The sequence below is a fragment of the Typha angustifolia genome, chromosome 11 (assembly GCF_048772165.1).
Source record: "Typha angustifolia cultivar Huaian chromosome 11, ASM4877216v1, whole genome shotgun sequence".
Classification (NCBI taxonomy): domain Eukaryota; kingdom Viridiplantae; phylum Streptophyta; class Magnoliopsida; order Poales; family Typhaceae; genus Typha; species Typha angustifolia.
In genome coordinates, this window is record NC_133249.1 from 6,118,226 (window position 1) to 6,135,138 (window position 16,913).

A 16,913-nucleotide genomic window follows, 5' to 3' on the forward strand; every position below is an offset into this window, starting at 1 on the left:
TTTTGAAGAAAATAATTTTTTCTAGCTTGAGCTCAATTCAGGCTAGAAAAGTCCAACTCAGCTCGACTCGGGCTTAGCTTGACGAAGCTCGATAGTTTGTGGGCCGGTAAAAAAGATGAGTTTGGAGCTTAGAGAACCTTAGGGAGTTGAAATGCAAACGAGGCGAGCCGGTCCATATAGTCCTTCAGCCACTCCGTGTTCCCCAACCTCCTTAGCCACCAGATTCTCGACTATGATGTCTTCCTCTTTGTTGTTAGATTCGTCGTCGTCGTTGCCTCCATCACTATTGATAGAGCAGGGTTGTGGAGGTGGACAAAAATGATAAATGTGTGAAATTTTGAAAGGACAAAGAAATGATTTCAATAGTGAAGGGTTTGTCCGATGAAAATTTTGGGAAGATTAAAATTGGAGGATAGAGTTTTTATTTATTTATATATATCATAATAACTATTAGATCTATGATCTAATAATTTTATGCTTATATATATAATATTGTACGAGCCTAATCGAACTGAACTTGAGCAAACCTGGGTTTTTAGCCTAATATAGCTCGAGCCGAGCCGGCTAGCTTGACTAGCACATGGACCTTTTTTAACAGCACTATCTCCGATTTTAGATATATTTCTATAAATAGTAAAGAAAAAGGAAAACGAAAAGAATATATAGAGAGAAAAATCTTCCAAGTTTGGTGAGAGGAGCAAAATTTCTAACTGCCCCCTCCCCCCCCCCCCCCCCCCCCCCCCAACCCCCTCAAACAAAATACAAATGGTATAATTTACTAGCCAATGAACCTCCGCTCCTCCTCCCTCTCCCTTCTGATCAAACCTATCGCACTTGTCGCCGTCACCATCGCCTTCTTCTCCCTCTCCTTCTCATTCCTCCATCCCGAGGTTCCTCCTCTTTCCCGCACCCCGATGGCTCGCAGTTTCGTCTTGTGGCTCCATGGATTAGGCGACTCCGGTCCGGCCAACGAGCCCATCAGGACATTCTTCACCTCCCCCGAGTTCAAGCTCAGCAAGTGGTCTTTCCCTTCCGCTCCCAACGCTCCCGTCTCCTGCAACTGTGAGTCGATCCCTTTTTCTTGTTAACTTTGCTTTTGGGTGGAAACCGGATGTGGGTTTTGCTTCTTTTTGATTGATATGTCGTTGGTCGATCGTAACGGATATTGTGTCGTGTTTGGGCTGTAATCGATCTCCTTTTGCCCATCAACTCTGCGTTTGATTGGAGATCTCACTTGGGTACTGCCCCATTTTAGTCGGCGTATCGTTTATCGATCGTAGCGGATATACCCAAATGGTTCGATGGTTAAGTGTGTTTGTGCTGCGGTGGATGTGTGTGAAAGTTGAAAGCTTTCTTGATAGTAATGAGATTATGATTTTGGATCAGGAGTGCAGTTTAATTCGGAGTTCGATTGTTTTGTTAAAAGTCTTAATATGCCTTTATGTTTGGTGTGGTGGTTGTACATTGGCGTTTGTCCAGAATATAGTGTTGTTACGTCTAGGTATTAGCTTAAAAGTTAATTCAATTTCATTGCTTTGTTGTCAACAGCTGGTTTTGCATACTTCTAAATCTTTATAACTTACAAAGTATTGTTGTTGTCCCCATTGCACTTTTAGTTGCTGTTAATTGAATTTTGAGTCTAAAAGTCAGATAATTTCATTTGAGTGGAACAATTTGTTGTAAATCTACACAATCTTTCCTTCTATTGATCACCAATTTTAAAACTTTCCCAAATTTCCCTAGAATCTTTTGTCCTGGGCATAAAAGTTTGTGAAGGTCTATTTGTTCCAAATTTATCTGAAATTGGAGTCCAGAATTGGGGAACCTAGTTGAGATGAAAATTTTGAAGGTAAATCTACACGATCTTGCTACTGCTGTGCTGGTTTTGTGTTTTGTTGGGATTGTGTCTGGATGTTTAATTGTGGTAGTTGTTCTGGTTATGTTTGATAGTTGAGTAGTATATTAGTTGGTGCTGGTAAGTGTTTGTTTTGTTTTTGAATGATATTGTAGGGCCTTTGTGGTCCATGTTCTGTGACAGGATATTTGCTGTTTTGTGTGATTAATCTTGGTGGAAGGTTACTGCTTTTTTAAGTTTTAATGAAACAGGGACTGCAGAAAAAAAAATCTACATGATCTTGCCCTCGATAATTCAATTGGTCACCAATCACCCTTCTTTCCAGACTTCTATGCTTGGATTAAAAAGTTAGGAAATCTGGTTCTTCCTAATTGTACTAGAAAATGGAGCTGAAAGTTGGGAATTTCTTTCAAGTTAATCTACATGATCCTTTGTTCAATTAGTCACCAATTTCATTATTGTCTAAGTTTCCTGGATTTTCATTTTTTGGCTGCAAATCTTGGAAAATTGATATATTGTTTTCATCTGATTTTAGTTGAAACTCTGATATTCTCTTTTTATTTTCATGATTGTCATTCCTACATGCTATTTTAACAATAATTGACCATATTAGACAGAAATTCAAGTACAATACTTTTTTTCAAATATTCCTGGGTGGGCATAGGGGTTTGCCATATACCCTTGTGCTGGACCCGGTACGACGACATGTGCTGCTCACAACCATGATCACCTATTTGAAATGTCCACATTTGTATTTTGATGATGCTGGTTGCTATCTATATGTAATTCTTTGACTGCTTATTTTCCCAGTTTTGCAGTCCCCTTGCAAATAATACTGCAAGAACAGACTTTCATGTTTATACATGTATGTATGTTGTTCTTCAGTTTAGATTTTGCTTAGACTTATTGCTTACTTTTAGTCTCTTATGATTCTTCTTTTTCAGTAGAAGTCTCCTACGTTGTTTCATTGTATTATTTTGTTTTTGCCTGCAGATGGTGCTGTCATGCCTTCATGGTTTGACATTCACGAGATACCTGTGACTGCTGTAAGTTTTACTTGGAAAGTGATTCTGTCTATTGAAAAAAGGGGCCTTAACAACAGCCACACTGTGTTACATATAAAGCTTCATTTAGGTAATGTTAGCTTGAATGGAACCTTCGGCTATTTGAAGAGAATAGTGTTACAGCTTACCGTGATTGTATCTTTACAGTCTCCTTGTACACCCTCTATTTTGCACCTATTTTCCCCAGGCACTCTTCTTTCTTCCTGATGGGTTCCCTATCTGGCTAGCCATATTTGCCTGTTTCATAAAATTTGACCTCCATTTATCAGCAGAAAGAGCATTTTATGTCGAGTAAAGAAAAAGTCAAAGTTAGCTGTAGCTCTATCTAGTTAAACCCAATCAAATTGTACTTGAATTTCTTCTTATACATGTCATTAACTTTGTTTTTCGCATGGAATCTGGCAAACAGGAATCCCCAAAAGATGAAGAGGGAGTTCATAAAGCTGTTCAGAAAGTGCATGCAATGATAGATAAGGAGGTTACTGCTGGCATAAGTCCTGAAAACATATTTGTTTGTGGATTTAGCCAAGGAGGTAGATATTCTCTCATATTGTTTTTGATCTTCACTTGAAATTTGCACAAACATGGATGCTGTATTCATGCTGACAATGACTTCGCAGGTGCCTTGACCTTGGCAAGCGTATTGCTTTATCCGAAAACTTTAGGAGGGGGCGCTGTCTTTAGTGGATGGGTTCCTTTTAATTCATCCTTCATTGAACGTATTTCACCTGAAGCAAGAAAGGTACTTAAGAACCACACTTTTTGCCATGTGTAGGAGATGTATATTTAATCTCTAGCAGATTTCCTTGTGCATGATTATTTCTTATGATGGTGTGATGGACACCTGTTTGCAATTGTAAGAGAACTTGAAAAGATGAGTATGTAATTTATTTCATATATAATCATATTTGATTTGCATAATCTACTACTGAACTCCTGTACAACTAATTAAACTAGCAACTCCTATTCTGTGCTTTATTAAATTACAATTTGAATTCTAAGCATTCTCTCTGAGATCATCCTAGATTACACCTCAGTAAGTTTGACAAGAAAACTTTGCCGTGTCTGTTACTGGTCAAGGGGGTCTCAGGAGAAAAGTAGTACTGAAACAACTTTGAGTCCTCTCTAGTGAATCTTTTGATTGGAACCTGGAGCTTTAATCTTAATACAAAATGAGCTATAAATATAAGCCTTCGCCTTGAAACCAGATCATTTTTGTCCTCTCTAGAATTTATGAAATGGAGATATTTCTTATATTCTTTGAAAATTCAGATCAGTGTTTCGATGAAACTTTTCAATGACTACATCCAATGTTCACTTTATTTATAGTCACCCTGCATTTGGATTAGGAACCCCTCTGGTGTCTTTAAATTGCAAGCCTTATCCAATTAAGTTGTAGTAACTACTATAAAATATTTAATATGACGCTTCCTGTTCATGCAGTGATCATTCGCATCTCTGGTGTTACTCTCTTTTGAATGTGAGGTTATGATCTGACATTTTGCAGACACCTATTTTGTGGTCTCATGGTATGGCTGACAGAACTGTATTATTTGAAGCTGGACAAGCTGGGCCACCATTTTTAGGACAAGCTGGTATGAGTTGTGAATTCAAGGTAATTTTCACATCCAATTCTATTTAGCTTCTTTTTCTATCTTAGCGGTTTAAAGATGAGTTTTGGACTTGCTTTAGTGGAGGTTTGGCAACTAATTGTTTTCTGAAATTACAGGCTTATCCTGATCTGGGCCATTCAATTACTGATGAAGAGCTACGATCTCTCGAGTCGTGGATTAAGAGCCGTCTACAGAGCTCCTCCTGAAACCATCATTCTACTCTCATGCTTCTCTCTTCAACTATACTGAACAAGTGAACAACTTCATTCTGCTATCTATGTTATCAAATTTCAGTTATTTAAAATAACTGTCAGACAAATGATGGAATGCTATAATATGACTGTCAGACAAATGATGGAATGCTATAATATGCTTACCGCACTATTGTTGAAGATGATATATTGATGATCCCATCATATCTCAGATCTCATAAAAGTATGATTGTTTTGGATTTTGTCTAGAAGTAAGAGAGTTCTCTACCAAAATAGCCTTATTTTTTTTTATTTTTTTTACCAAAATGGATTACTCTCAAATTTATTTACCAAATGGGGTCTAATTCATTATAGCCCTAATAAAAGCGCTAAATTGATCAGCGTTTTTAAAAATACTGATCATTTTAGCATTTTTATCACTACATAATTTTTTTCTTAAATTGCTGAAAGACTAAGTTAAAGTGATTTATATATATAAAATGCTGAACAGATTAGCGTTTTAAGATTAGATAAAAACGCTAAATTGATTAGCGTTTTTGCCTAAGAAAAATACGTCGATCAATTCAGCATTTTTATTAGGGCTACAATAAATTAGACCCCACTTAGTAAATAAGTTTAAGGGTAGTCTACTCTAGTAAAAAAGTTTCTAATGCTTGCTTAACTAAAGTATGTACAATTTTCTTGCAAAACATAATTTTAATATTGAAAAAAAAAATAAAATACCCTTTTTAGTCTACAACAACTACTTAAAAAAATAAATTTTAGTCTTATCCTTTATTGAGATCTTAACAAATTTTTTTGGGTAATCTTCCAATCAAATTCTAACTAAATAAAACTAAAAGCCTTTCCCGAAATACTAAAGATCCCTCGTTTTCTCCTTTACCATATTTATCAAATTTTGAATTTTAATTTTCCTCCAAAAAAAAACCCCCAAATTCCCCCACCTTTACAAATCCATTAAATTCAAACCTAACCCCAAGTTAATTTCAAGCCCTCTAAGATCTTTAGGCTTGGCTTAGCTCAACTCGAGTTGAGCTTGAGCCAAGCTATATTGAGTTCAAGCCGAGCTCAAGCTTGATTAGAGAAAGAGGAGGAAGGGGTAGCGGAGACAACAGCTTGCCGAGGCTGAAGGAGGATGAGGAGGCCAAATGAGAGGAGAAGGCGCAGCTTGTCGAGGCTAAAAGAGGATGAGGAGGCCGAATGAGGAGGAGGATGCCAACAAAGAGGAGAAGGCAAAAACAACTTGTCGAGGCTAGAGGAGGACGACGGAGAGGAGAAGGCGACGATGGTGGTTTGTCAGTGGAGGACAAGGAGGTTATATGAGGTGAAGGAGGCTGAGGTGGCGAAGGAGGAAGATGAGGAGGTTGACACCGATAGAGGAAGAGGCCGTTGGAAGAGGTTGGAGTAGCTAATCAATAGAGGAGGAGATTGGGCGATGAGTTTGTTGGGATATTTTTATTAAATTTAGAGTTATGATTAGTATAATAAAAAAATCTAATGATTAATTTATATATAATAAATATTATATTTAAGCCTAGCCTATCGAGAAGAGCTTGAGGTAGCCTGTTCACATTATTAGAAGGATAGAACATGTATATGTGTGGATAGTCATGTTATTAACTAAATAATGGTAAAAATATTATTTTCCCATTCCCCGTTGAATGATATACTGGATATGATAATAGAGGTCATGAATATTTTTAAAGATTTGAAAAGTGGTTATTACCAAATTTGTTTTCGCCTTGGTGGCGAATGGATTATTGCCTTTAAACACACGAATAATTAATTATGCCTTTTGGTTTGACAAATGCACCCGAATACTTTTATGAGAGTGATAACTCAAATAGTACAAACCTTTACAGGATAATTTTTAGTCATATAATTTGATGACATCTTTATTTATAGTTAATCTCGGGAATCATATATAGACCATCTTTGTCAGATCTGTATTGTTTTGAACTCGACCATATGCTCTTTATATAATTTTATTTTTAGATATTTGTAATGTCTGAAATGTAAAAAGGAGAAATATTAAGATTAAAGAAACATAAGACAAAATAATTTTCACTCAAAAAATTATTTTTTACTTAGTCATTGTAAATTAAAAAGGGTATTTATTTTTTTAATATTAAAATTTTCGTTTGTGAGACAGTTGTATATGGGTTAGAACTATAAGTTTCTATTCTCAAACCCTGAATCGACGCAATGATAATCTCTCAAGTCATCTCATGCTAAATGTCTGAACAATCATCAGAATACTTGATCATTAAATTTCCACTGCATTTAGTTAAATGATATCTAACTGACATCATTAATAAATCTTCACTATGTTTAGTGAAATGGAACTTATGGGAACTACATCATAAGAAATGATCCAAAAACAATGATAATCAACATTATTGTTGGTATTTATAATTCGTTACAATTCTTTTATTAATTTCTTTACAATAAATATGATGGTATACAAATTCATAAGCTAAGTATAGATTAGACAAAAGAGCTATAAATTAAATTTGTATGATATATAAATTGGACAACTGAATTAATACCGGTAAAAAAACAAACTACGACCAATTAAGCCTGTACATAAATCAATTCCATAAACAAATTTAAATAATAGTGAAGCACCGATGCTTTATTTAGACCTTCGTCTCGGGTAAATATAATTTAAAATAAATAATTTTAATTATCTGATGAGTTAGGGATACGTTTTTGTGTTATTTAGATTAAACGGGTCGGGTATGCAATTGAAACTGATTCAAAACCCGCTAACCGACCCGTTAATATTTTACTAATAACAACGACACCTAACCCACCCGCGTTCGCTGAGGTATCCCTCGTTACTCTCCCTTTCACGACCTAGCCGGCGATTTTCTCCCTTCCTCCCTCCCGCACGCCGGCAAAGAAGGCTCGCCCCCTCCCGAACACGCTAGCGACGAAAGGCTTCCTCCCTCTTGCACGAGGCGGCGACGGTCTCCCTTCCTTTCGCACGCCGACGACGAAAAGCCTTCTCTCCCTCACTAGCCGGCGACGAATAGCCTTGCCCTCCCTCACGCGCCGGCGACGAAGGCCTTCCTCCCCCTCGCGCGTCATGATTCCCTCGTTAGTCGGCGGCTCCCTCACGCGACGGTGACTCCCTCGACAGCGACTCCCTCTCGCGACGGCGACTCTCTCGACAGCAACTCCCTCTCGCGACGGCTGCTTCCTCCAGTGCCGGAGGTACCCTACTTCATCTCCCTGACTCTCTGTCTCTCTCTGATTTTAGAATTTGGGGTTTTGATCATAGTGAGCTGATCCTAATTGCTGCTAAATGACTATTGACTCATTTAGGATGCTTATGCTCGCTGGCAAATGCTATTGGATTTGTTTTTTTTTTTTTTCTTTCATATTGTTCTGAAAGAATTTAGGATATCAAATTAGGTCACTATGATCCTAATTGATGCTAAACTAATTTAGGATGCTATTTGAGTATTGGTGCCCAATGCTCCAGTGCTGTGCCGCACTGCCTCATTGCCATGTTTTAGAAATTAATTGATGTTTTCTCTGACTAAAGCATGTCTTATTAATCAGTGTAGTCACTGTGATACTGTGATCGTTGTTGTATAGTTGTTTTGATCAGTCTATCGTTACATTGCACAAATATCTATTGTGCTAGTTAAATGTGGGACAAACTCTATTTCCCTCTTCTTTTGCTCACAAATTCATAAGTTTGCAGCTTTTCAACCCTTGTTAGAAAGTTATCTGCAAAATATTCACAAGATAAGTTAGAATGACATGCATTAAATCATATGTTATATTAATTTTCAATATATTAAGATATATCTTTTAATTAATTTTTTTATTGCCGTATCCATACCCTATCCGTATCCTAGTTTTTAAAATTTATCGCATCCCCGAATCTAGCATCCGTATCCATGCTTCACAGCCCCTCACATTCAAAAGAGAGAATAACACTAGAGATGCAAATAATCACTACATGAACAGTGAGTGTCATTTTATATTTTTGATGGATTAGTATGTTTGTCATGTAGTTATTCTCCTATATGATGTTCTAACATATTCTCAACTTGATTTATTTTATTGAAGAAGCAGCAAATGTTGAAGCCTCCACTCTACTCCTTTCCCCTCAAATCTTCTCCCTATCCCTGTCTATTCTCTTATCTTCTCTCCCAATCCTTCTCTTCTTCATTCCCCACCATTTCTTCAGCTCGCCTCCACAAGCTAATCACTGCGCAGTCTGACCCCCTTCTTGCCAAAGAACTCCTTTCTCTCGCCACCACTTCCACTTCCACTTCCCCTATTGTTCCCCACCGTTCTACTTTCCATTCCGTAATCCTCAAGCTCGCACGCTCCCGCCATTTCTCCCTTTCTCTATCTCTCCTTCGCCGCCTCCCCTGCCCTCTTCCCCCCTCCCTTCTCTCCTCCCTCCTCCTCCTCTTCTCCCGCCATTCCCGCCCCGACCTCTTCCATTCCTTGCTTCCCCTCCTCCCCTCTCCTCTCCCTCCCAAGCTCTTCCTCCGCCTCCTCTCCTCCCTCTCCTCCCACCCATCCTCCCTCTCTGCCGCCCTCTCCCTCCTCAACTCTTCCTCTTCCCTTGGCATCGCCCACTCTGTCCCTGCCCAAAACATCCTCATCCTCGCCTTTGCTCGTGCTGGTAACCTGGCCGTCGCCTTCTCACTCTTCAACCGCCTCACCACCCTTGGCCTCACCCCCGATGCCGCTTCCTATCGCTTCCTTATGCAGGGCCTCTGCCGTCGTAGCCAGGTTGCCACTGCTTCTCGCCTGCTCGACGAAATGCTCCATCGTGGCCTCACCCCCGATCGGTTTGCCTACACCTCAATTCTCAATGCCCTCCTCCGCAAGAAGCGACTTCGTGAGGCCTACCGACTGCTCTGCCGCATGCGGGTGCGTGGGTGTAATCCTGATATAGTCCATTACAACACAGTCATCGTTGGGCTTTGTCGCGAGGGCCGGCCGCTTGACGCTTGCAAGGTGATTGATGATATGCCTGACGGTGGATGCGCTCCAAATCTAGTGTCTTATGCTACGGTTATTCATGGACTCTGCTCACGGGGATTGTTTGAGCGGGCAGATAGGTATTTGGAGGAGATGGTGGAGAAGGGGCTTGTGCCGCATTTCTCGATGTCCCATGCGCTGATTAAGGGGTATTGTGGTGTTGGGAAGATCGTTGAGGCTAGAAAAGTGATAGAGAGGATGTTGGAATTGGGGGTGGCGCCGCATGTGGAGAGTTGGGAATTGGTGGTTGCTAATGTTTGTGATATCGATGAAGAGAAGTTGGGGGAAATTATTCTGAGGGTGGTGAATGAGGAGGAATGGCGTAAGGGGACGAGGATAGTGCAAGTGGGTCTTAGTTTGGAGGATTACTTAATTGAGAGTTTGCGGACGAGAAATAGAGGGAGTGATTGATGCTGATGTTGGTTGTTCTTTGTTCCTCTTTTGATTGAGTTTTAATGAAAGGAAAAGTGAAGAAGGAAGGTGGCAATTTGTTTCAACTGGATGGATAAAGCATTTATGCTTAGTTGAAATGAGAAGCAATAACTAGAAATGCTGAATGCACTTGAAGTTCTCAAGAGAGACATGTGTTAGATCTAGTTTATGTTGGTGATCAAAACTTAATTCAGAATTTTCAAAGATTATCTACTCTGAGGTATGTTACTGTATTACAAGTTAGTGTTGGCAGTTGTAAAATATACTATGAAGGATATGCAAACAATCTGTGAAACATAAGTTTTTTTACTAGCTCAGCTGCAAGTTAGCTATTTTTAGGCATTTCCACAAAATTTCTTTTAACAGACCATCTTTCTAGAAGAAATAACTTTTCTTTTCTGGCATGCATATAAGTGGATACTACTGTACTGCAGTCATCTAGATCTACTTTTTGCAGAATGAGATTTCTTCAACTATGGATGTGAAATAGAATGAGAGTTGTTAGACTGGATTCTAGAAAATCCTTTTTTTTTCAAGGGTTGATATGTAATTGCACTTGCTGTGTTATAGTAATCTTCACTGACAGTACTTAGGTCATTTTACAAGTAAAAGTTTCCTAACTTTCAATCAGTGGTAGTGTAATAGTGTAGGACCTCTGTATGAGTGCATTGGTAATATCTTACAAGCTTATAAAGTTTTGATACATTTGTTCAACAAACAAAGGATATTGTTATTATGTAAAATAGGAAACACAGATACTTCTATACCCTTGCCATATCTGTGTTGGATAGGATATTCGTTGGATAATTATAGATACATCTTTAGAGTATCTAATTTTTTTAAAAAAAATTAATATTGCACTTCTTGGATACTTCTTAGATATGCTTCCTAGATATATTTTGGATACTCTAGGATTCCTATCAATAGAAGTCCAATCGAAGGAGACTATCACCTTTATTTTCTTATTGGATCGAGAAGATTTCTTTTGTGAAAAGATTGAGTTTGCTTGTTTATTTTATAATGTAGATTAGGAAATCATGTTACAGTGACCAATTTCTTTTGATTTATAGATTAAATTGTTGTTTAGCTTACATCTTAGTAATATACTTGTAATACTAGTTCTTTGTTATGAATGGTAGTTCTTTTAATAAATTAATTGAAGATCTCCTTATATAAACTGTGATACACAAATATTATAGAATTCCTCAATTAAGAAAATGAAAGTACACAAGTTCACTAATTCATACACATATAAATTTATATGAGCTATGTATTAGGCATATCATATCCTTATTTTTTAGGATTTATTGTATTGGCATATTTAATCATATCTATATCTTGTATCCATTCCGTATTGCTTCGTAGTGTAAAAACTAAGATCGTTTAAATTTGAGTAATTTTTTTTATTTGTTTGTTTGTTTTTTTACCAAAGAGCAGTTCAACATTGAGGAGTGAGGACATGATTGCTTTCTTTCTTTCTTTGTGTATGTTTGTATTTGATCTAGTGTCTTAAACTTCTTTTCCTCCCCATGTCTAGAACTGGTATATTAAATCTCCTAAGTTGCTCATGTTAATATACAATAGGTTTTGTTGCTTATGATTTTCTTTTTTCATTGAAGTATTTCGCATTTGCTTTATCTCTTCCATGCTATACATTTTTGCTAATAATGCTTCTTTTAGTTTCATTCGTACTTATTTATCCTGTATGAATTACATAATGATCTCTCTATATATAATTCTCATGTCTTAGTGGATCACAAGACCCATAATCAATGGATTTAGGGACGGAGAATCGCCTTGCTGCCTTACTACTAGAAGAGGCTCGGAGGATGCGGTTACAAGCTGACAAAGAAGGTCCACGTTTATCTGCAATAGCCTAATGTAAGAAGTCACCGGAATTCATGATTCTCACCGTAACTGTTCTCGGTGTGCTGCAAGGTTAGTCATGATTTTTTTTTATTAAGAACAATTGATTCGTATTGCACTTCTTGATTATCTTTCAAGTTTGTTTCAACTGGGAATATAACTTATTTCAGTACTTGCCTTCTGATGCAAATCTAGAATGGTATGCAATGTTTTGGAGAACAATCGACCCAAACAAGTAACTAAAGTAAAATATAGTAAGCAATAACTAATAAGAAGTTAATTGATTAAAATGATTACTACCAGATGGAAGGAGAGAAAACCATTCAGATAAGGCAGTAACTTCCTCAACTCTCAAATAGGTACGTTGATAGTAGAAAAGCCTAAAATATGGTGTAAGAAAAGACTTCAGAGTTTAGGTTTACCAATAAATGGAATAGTAGTGCTTTTACTTTGAAAACCAAGTCCTTTTCTTCACGTCCGGGCACCCAAAGATTCTCTTTCACTACTGGAATCTTTTGGACAACAGCAATAACCAATGAAAAAATAGAGGTTGAAGAAGAAGAGATGTTTAGAGAGGAAGTAGAAGAGATTAGAGAAGGATCTTAAGATAGAGTAGGAGAAAGGGAGAGAAAGAGAGAGAGAGAGAGAAGAAGAAGAAGAAGACCACAGGGGAGAAAGTGAGAGATCTCAAATAAATCTTATTCCAACTTGTCTTTGTTTCTCATACAATAACCCTTAAATAGGTTAACAATTTTAATTCTAGCTGATTCTAATAGAAACTTATTTCCTAATAGGACTCTAATTGATCATCTTACCTAAATTGATTGATCCAATTTAGGTAATAAATCAATGTGGACACTCCCCACATATGAGTTTACCATAACTATCAATTGAGATTCTAATAGGAATTCATTTCCTAATAAGATCCTAATTGATTAAATCTTACCTAAATTGACTAACCTAATTTAGGTAATAACTCAATATGGATATCCCCCGCATATAGGCTACCATATCTGTCAATTGACTAATTCAATTGATTATTTGAATTAAAAAGCAACAATTAGACCAAAATTGGACTCGAGTAATTCTATTTTGGTCAAATTGAAGATGGTGCCCACATCACCTTCAAACTTAAACTTGTTTAATAAAAAGGGGGCTAAGTTTGAGTAGTGTTCGTGCTGCTGAGACAATGTCCAAGTTAGGTTATTTAATAAAGAGCTGATGTAACCATAGAATAGCATGAATGACTCATATTGGTTACTACAAATTGGTTAAATTGTTTCATGGGAACAAAGTATATTTCCTCTACGGTAACTGATTGAGTCTAAGTAGATTAAGGAATCCATAGCTGATTTTCTCTTGGATATGGAAAACGTGGTTCAGAGTCATTACGGCAAGGCTCCTGACCTTATTGCATAGTATGGTTTTTAAGCAATAATTGCAGGCATAGCGGGGTTAAAACAACCCCAGCGGAGCAAATTCACAATCTTGAAATTACCTAATAACTAACAACCTAAAGGGAGTATGCTTGTAAAGTGTTGAGTTCCTTTTTTCATGATGAAGTCTCTCAAGGTTTGGGAATAACTTTAGTAAGTGCCCAGTTGGTTGAAAAATAAGGGACCCCTATCTATATATTAAGGATCTCTTATTCATGGTTTATTACCAAACACCATCTAAATCTGGTATAACTAATACTATAGTTAACATTTCCATAGTATTACTAACACCATGGATACTAGACATCTTATCTCTATTTTCTTATTTCAACTTAGAGTTGGAATTAGGGAGGGGAGAGTTAACCATATTTAAGATTAACATTGGTATTTACCAAAGTACTCCTAAAAACGAATAACTACACTCTGTTAAAAGCATTTAGGGGATTTTTGATATTTGGCTTTAGTCCTTCATATTTTATATTCTGTTAAAAGCAAATTATTTTCCTCAAGGACCAGTATTTTCTCTAATTCATTGCTTCTCCTTTCTGATTAAATGATCAATTTTTTTGATATACTGCAGACTGTGAAGCATGGATACCGATACAGGATACGGGGATACAATAAATTTAAAAAACTAGGATACAGATATGGCATGGATACGACAATAAAAAATTAATTAAAAAATATGTTTTTAATATATTGAAAACTAATATAACATATAGTTTAATGCATATCATTTTAACTTATCTTGTAAATATTTTGCAGGTAACTTTCTATCAAGGGTTGAAAAGTGGCGACCTTATGAACTTGTTAGCAAAAGAAAAGGCAAATAGAGTTTGTCCCATATTTAATAGCATAATAGATATTTGTGCTATGTATAAACAACAACATAACAATTATCATAGTATCACAGTGACTACATTGATCAATAATGCATGCTTTAGTTAGAAAAACATCAATTAATTTCGAAAACATGGCAGTGAGGTAGTGAGGCAGAGCACTAGAGCAGTGAGCACTCAAATAGCATCCTAAATTAGTTGTGTAGCATCAATTAGGATCATAGTGACCTAATTTGATATTCTACATTCTTTCAGAATAATATGAAAAAAAAACCCAAATTCTCATATTAAGACAGAGAGAAACATAAATCAATGGCATTTAGCAGGAGCATAAGCATCCTAAATTAGTCTATAGTCATTTAGCAGCAATTACGATCAACTCACTGTGATCAAAACCCTAAATTCTAAAGTCACACTAAGAGACAGAGAGACAGAGAGAGATGAAGTAGGGTACCTCAGTCACCGGAGGGAGTTGTCGTCGTGAGAGGGAGTCACCGTTGCGTGAGGGAGTTGCCATCCAATGAGGGAATCATCATGTGCGAAGGGGAGGAAGCTTTCATCACTGGTGCATGAGTGAGGGAGAAAGGCCTTCGTTGCTGGTGCAAGAGGGAGGCAAGAAGCCTTTTTGTCTCTGGTGCGTGTGGGAGAAGGCTTTTTGTTATTGGCATGCGTATGGAAGGGAAACCGTGGTCGCCTCGTGTGAGAGGGAGGAAGCTTTTTGTCGCTAGTGTGTGAGGTAGAGGGGAGCCTTTGTTGCTGGTGTGCGGGAGGGAGGAAGGGAGAAAATCATCGGCCGGATAGGTTGCGTGAGCGAGAGGAACGAGAGAGCTCAACGCACGAGGGCAGGTTAGGTTTTGATGTTATTAGTAAAATGTTAATGGGTCGATTAGCGGGTTTTGAACCAGTTTTACTTGCATACCCGACCTATTTAACCTAAATAACTCAAAAGCGTATTCCTACCATATCACACCGTATCCGCCGTATCCTTGCCGTATCAGATTTATTTAAATCAGATACTTATTCACCCGTATTTGATACGTATCGGAACCATATTAATATTTGATACGGTAAGGAGGTCTAAATAAAGTATCCGTGCTTTATAGACTGCAGCAAATCGAGTTGTTGAGGTTAATGAAATATGGCACGCTAGGGAGAAGGAGCTGGATTTGGGATTTGGAATATAAGCTTAAAAAGATATCTAAAGATAGACAGAGGTTAATGAATGCAGGAATGAGAAATGCCAGAGTGATCCAAGAAAACAGAGTTTGAAGTTGAGGTCGCAGCAAAAAATTAAAGATTCTTCAGACTCTTGCTCATTGAGCAAATTGGATCATGAGAGCTATTCATATGAGGATGGTGGTTTAGAGGATAAAGAAATTGAAGAATTTCTTCAATCGAGGTTTATTAAAGAGTTATTTTCCTTAATAAATAGGAAATGTATGATTCCTAAGTAAATTTCTTTAGAGTTACCATGTTGAAAATTTTCCTAGACTATGAGGCCAACTTTTTTGCTGTTTTCTCCTAGTTTTAATCCAGCAGTGCTTCTGTCTTGGCGGAAAAGATTGACTTTTAGTGCTTCTGTCTTTGTGGAAAAGATTAACTTTTAGTGTTCACAGTTAATGTTGAATCTAGTTGCAAACTGAACCTTTTCTTTCCTTTCCTTTCATGCTTTTGTGCTAAAATAAATATCCTCTACTGTTTCAGGGCCAAGCGAGGAAGAGGGGCCATAGGTTCCAGGATGGATGAAGCCCGTCCATATCCCTCATCATCATTGCATCATAATGTGGGTCTCTTACCTAGGCCCTGATGTGGGTGCAAGGAGACTGGGAACACCGGGTTCTTGGTCCAGAGAAGCCAGAATTTATGAAATTTAAATCCATCGGAGTAACTTGCCATGAGGAGCCCACATTTGATGATGCATCTACTTCTAGGATGCACTGTTCTGAGGATTAAGGAGAAGAAAAGTTCAGGACAAATAAAAAGAAAAAAGGAGATCCAAGCATCATTGGTAGAAGAAGGGAGTGATGGAAGTAGTTTTTAACTCAAGGTTCTGTATCTTGTTATTGATTTGCTAGATACTGCTTGGTTGTTCTTTAGATAAGCCAAGCTTGTTGTGAACTTATACCAATCAAGTAATGCGCTATTCCACTTGAACTTAGTGGTCCATTGACAATCGTCAGTTGCTTCCTTTTATGATTTATATATTTCTTTGTCTGCTATGGGAGCGATTGTTCTTGGTTACTGGTTTTCGTTACCAAGTGATAATACTGGCTTCAAATCCTTTATTAAACTTTTTTCTCTCAGAAGAAGAAAAAGAAAAGGAAAAGGAATGGGATTTTTTTTTTATTTTCTTTTTCTGAAGAGTTTTGAACACCAGTTTGGTCACTATCATGCTAGTTGATGGTGAAGCAAAGATACTGTTTGCTGAAACATCTTATACCTGTGCAGAATACGTGCTCCATCTGCATATGAAAGCATTAGCACTTAAAACGCAGAAATTAAGTTCGTCAATCAGTAAATGACAAGCATTGGCCCTTTGATACTCAATTCTGCCTCTTTTCCACATTTAATATCTTACTT

General features: G+C 37.4%; 2 protein-coding genes across 3 annotated transcripts; both read left to right on the forward strand.

Annotated features, from left to right (window-relative positions):
* Nucleotides 1–741: 741 nt before the first annotated feature.
* Nucleotides 742–4,929, forward strand: LOC140771064 (probable carboxylesterase Os04g0669500). Its single transcript, XM_073112443.1, has 6 exons — nt 742–1,062; nt 2,849–2,901; nt 3,329–3,452; nt 3,540–3,661; nt 4,427–4,534; nt 4,649–4,929. Exons 1-6 carry the CDS (start codon nt 786–788, stop codon nt 4,736–4,738), a joined length of 774 nt encoding a protein of 257 aa, XP_072968544.1. The 5' UTR covers nt 742–785; the 3' UTR covers nt 4,739–4,929.
* A 2,646-nt stretch (nt 4,930–7,575) lies between these two features.
* Nucleotides 7,576–16,499, forward strand: LOC140771062 (uncharacterized). Of its 2 annotated transcripts, none has more exons than XM_073112441.1 (4): nt 7,576–7,963; nt 8,831–10,412; nt 11,943–12,130; nt 16,038–16,499. In XM_073112441.1, exon 2 carries the CDS (start codon nt 8,840–8,842, stop codon nt 10,169–10,171), a length of 1,332 nt encoding a protein of 443 aa, XP_072968542.1. In that variant the 5' UTR covers nt 7,576–7,963; nt 8,831–8,839; the 3' UTR covers nt 10,172–10,412; nt 11,943–12,130; nt 16,038–16,499. The 2 variants fall into 2 exon arrangements, with proteins under 2 accessions (XP_072968542.1, XP_072968543.1); XM_073112442.1 differs by having other exon boundaries at nt 8,837–10,412.
* The last annotated feature ends 414 nt before the right edge of the window (nt 16,500–16,913 follow it).

Excerpts from the sequence above, each read along its gene's own strand:
- LOC140771064 (XM_073112443.1), top strand. The coding sequence starts at position 786 with ATGAACCTCCGCTCCTCCTCCCTCTCCCTTCTGATCAAACCTATCGCA. Across the intron at positions 1,063-2,848 it reads CGCTCCCGTCTCCTGCAACT|ATGGTGCTGTCATGCCTTCA; the intron begins GTGAGTCGATCC and ends TTTTGCCTGCAG. Across the intron at positions 3,453-3,539 it reads TTGTGGATTTAGCCAAGGAG|GTGCCTTGACCTTGGCAAGC; the intron begins GTAGATATTCTC and ends ATGACTTCGCAG.
- LOC140771062 (XM_073112441.1), top strand. The coding sequence starts at position 8,840 with ATGTTGAAGCCTCCACTCTACTCCTTTCCCCTCAAATCTTCTCCCTAT.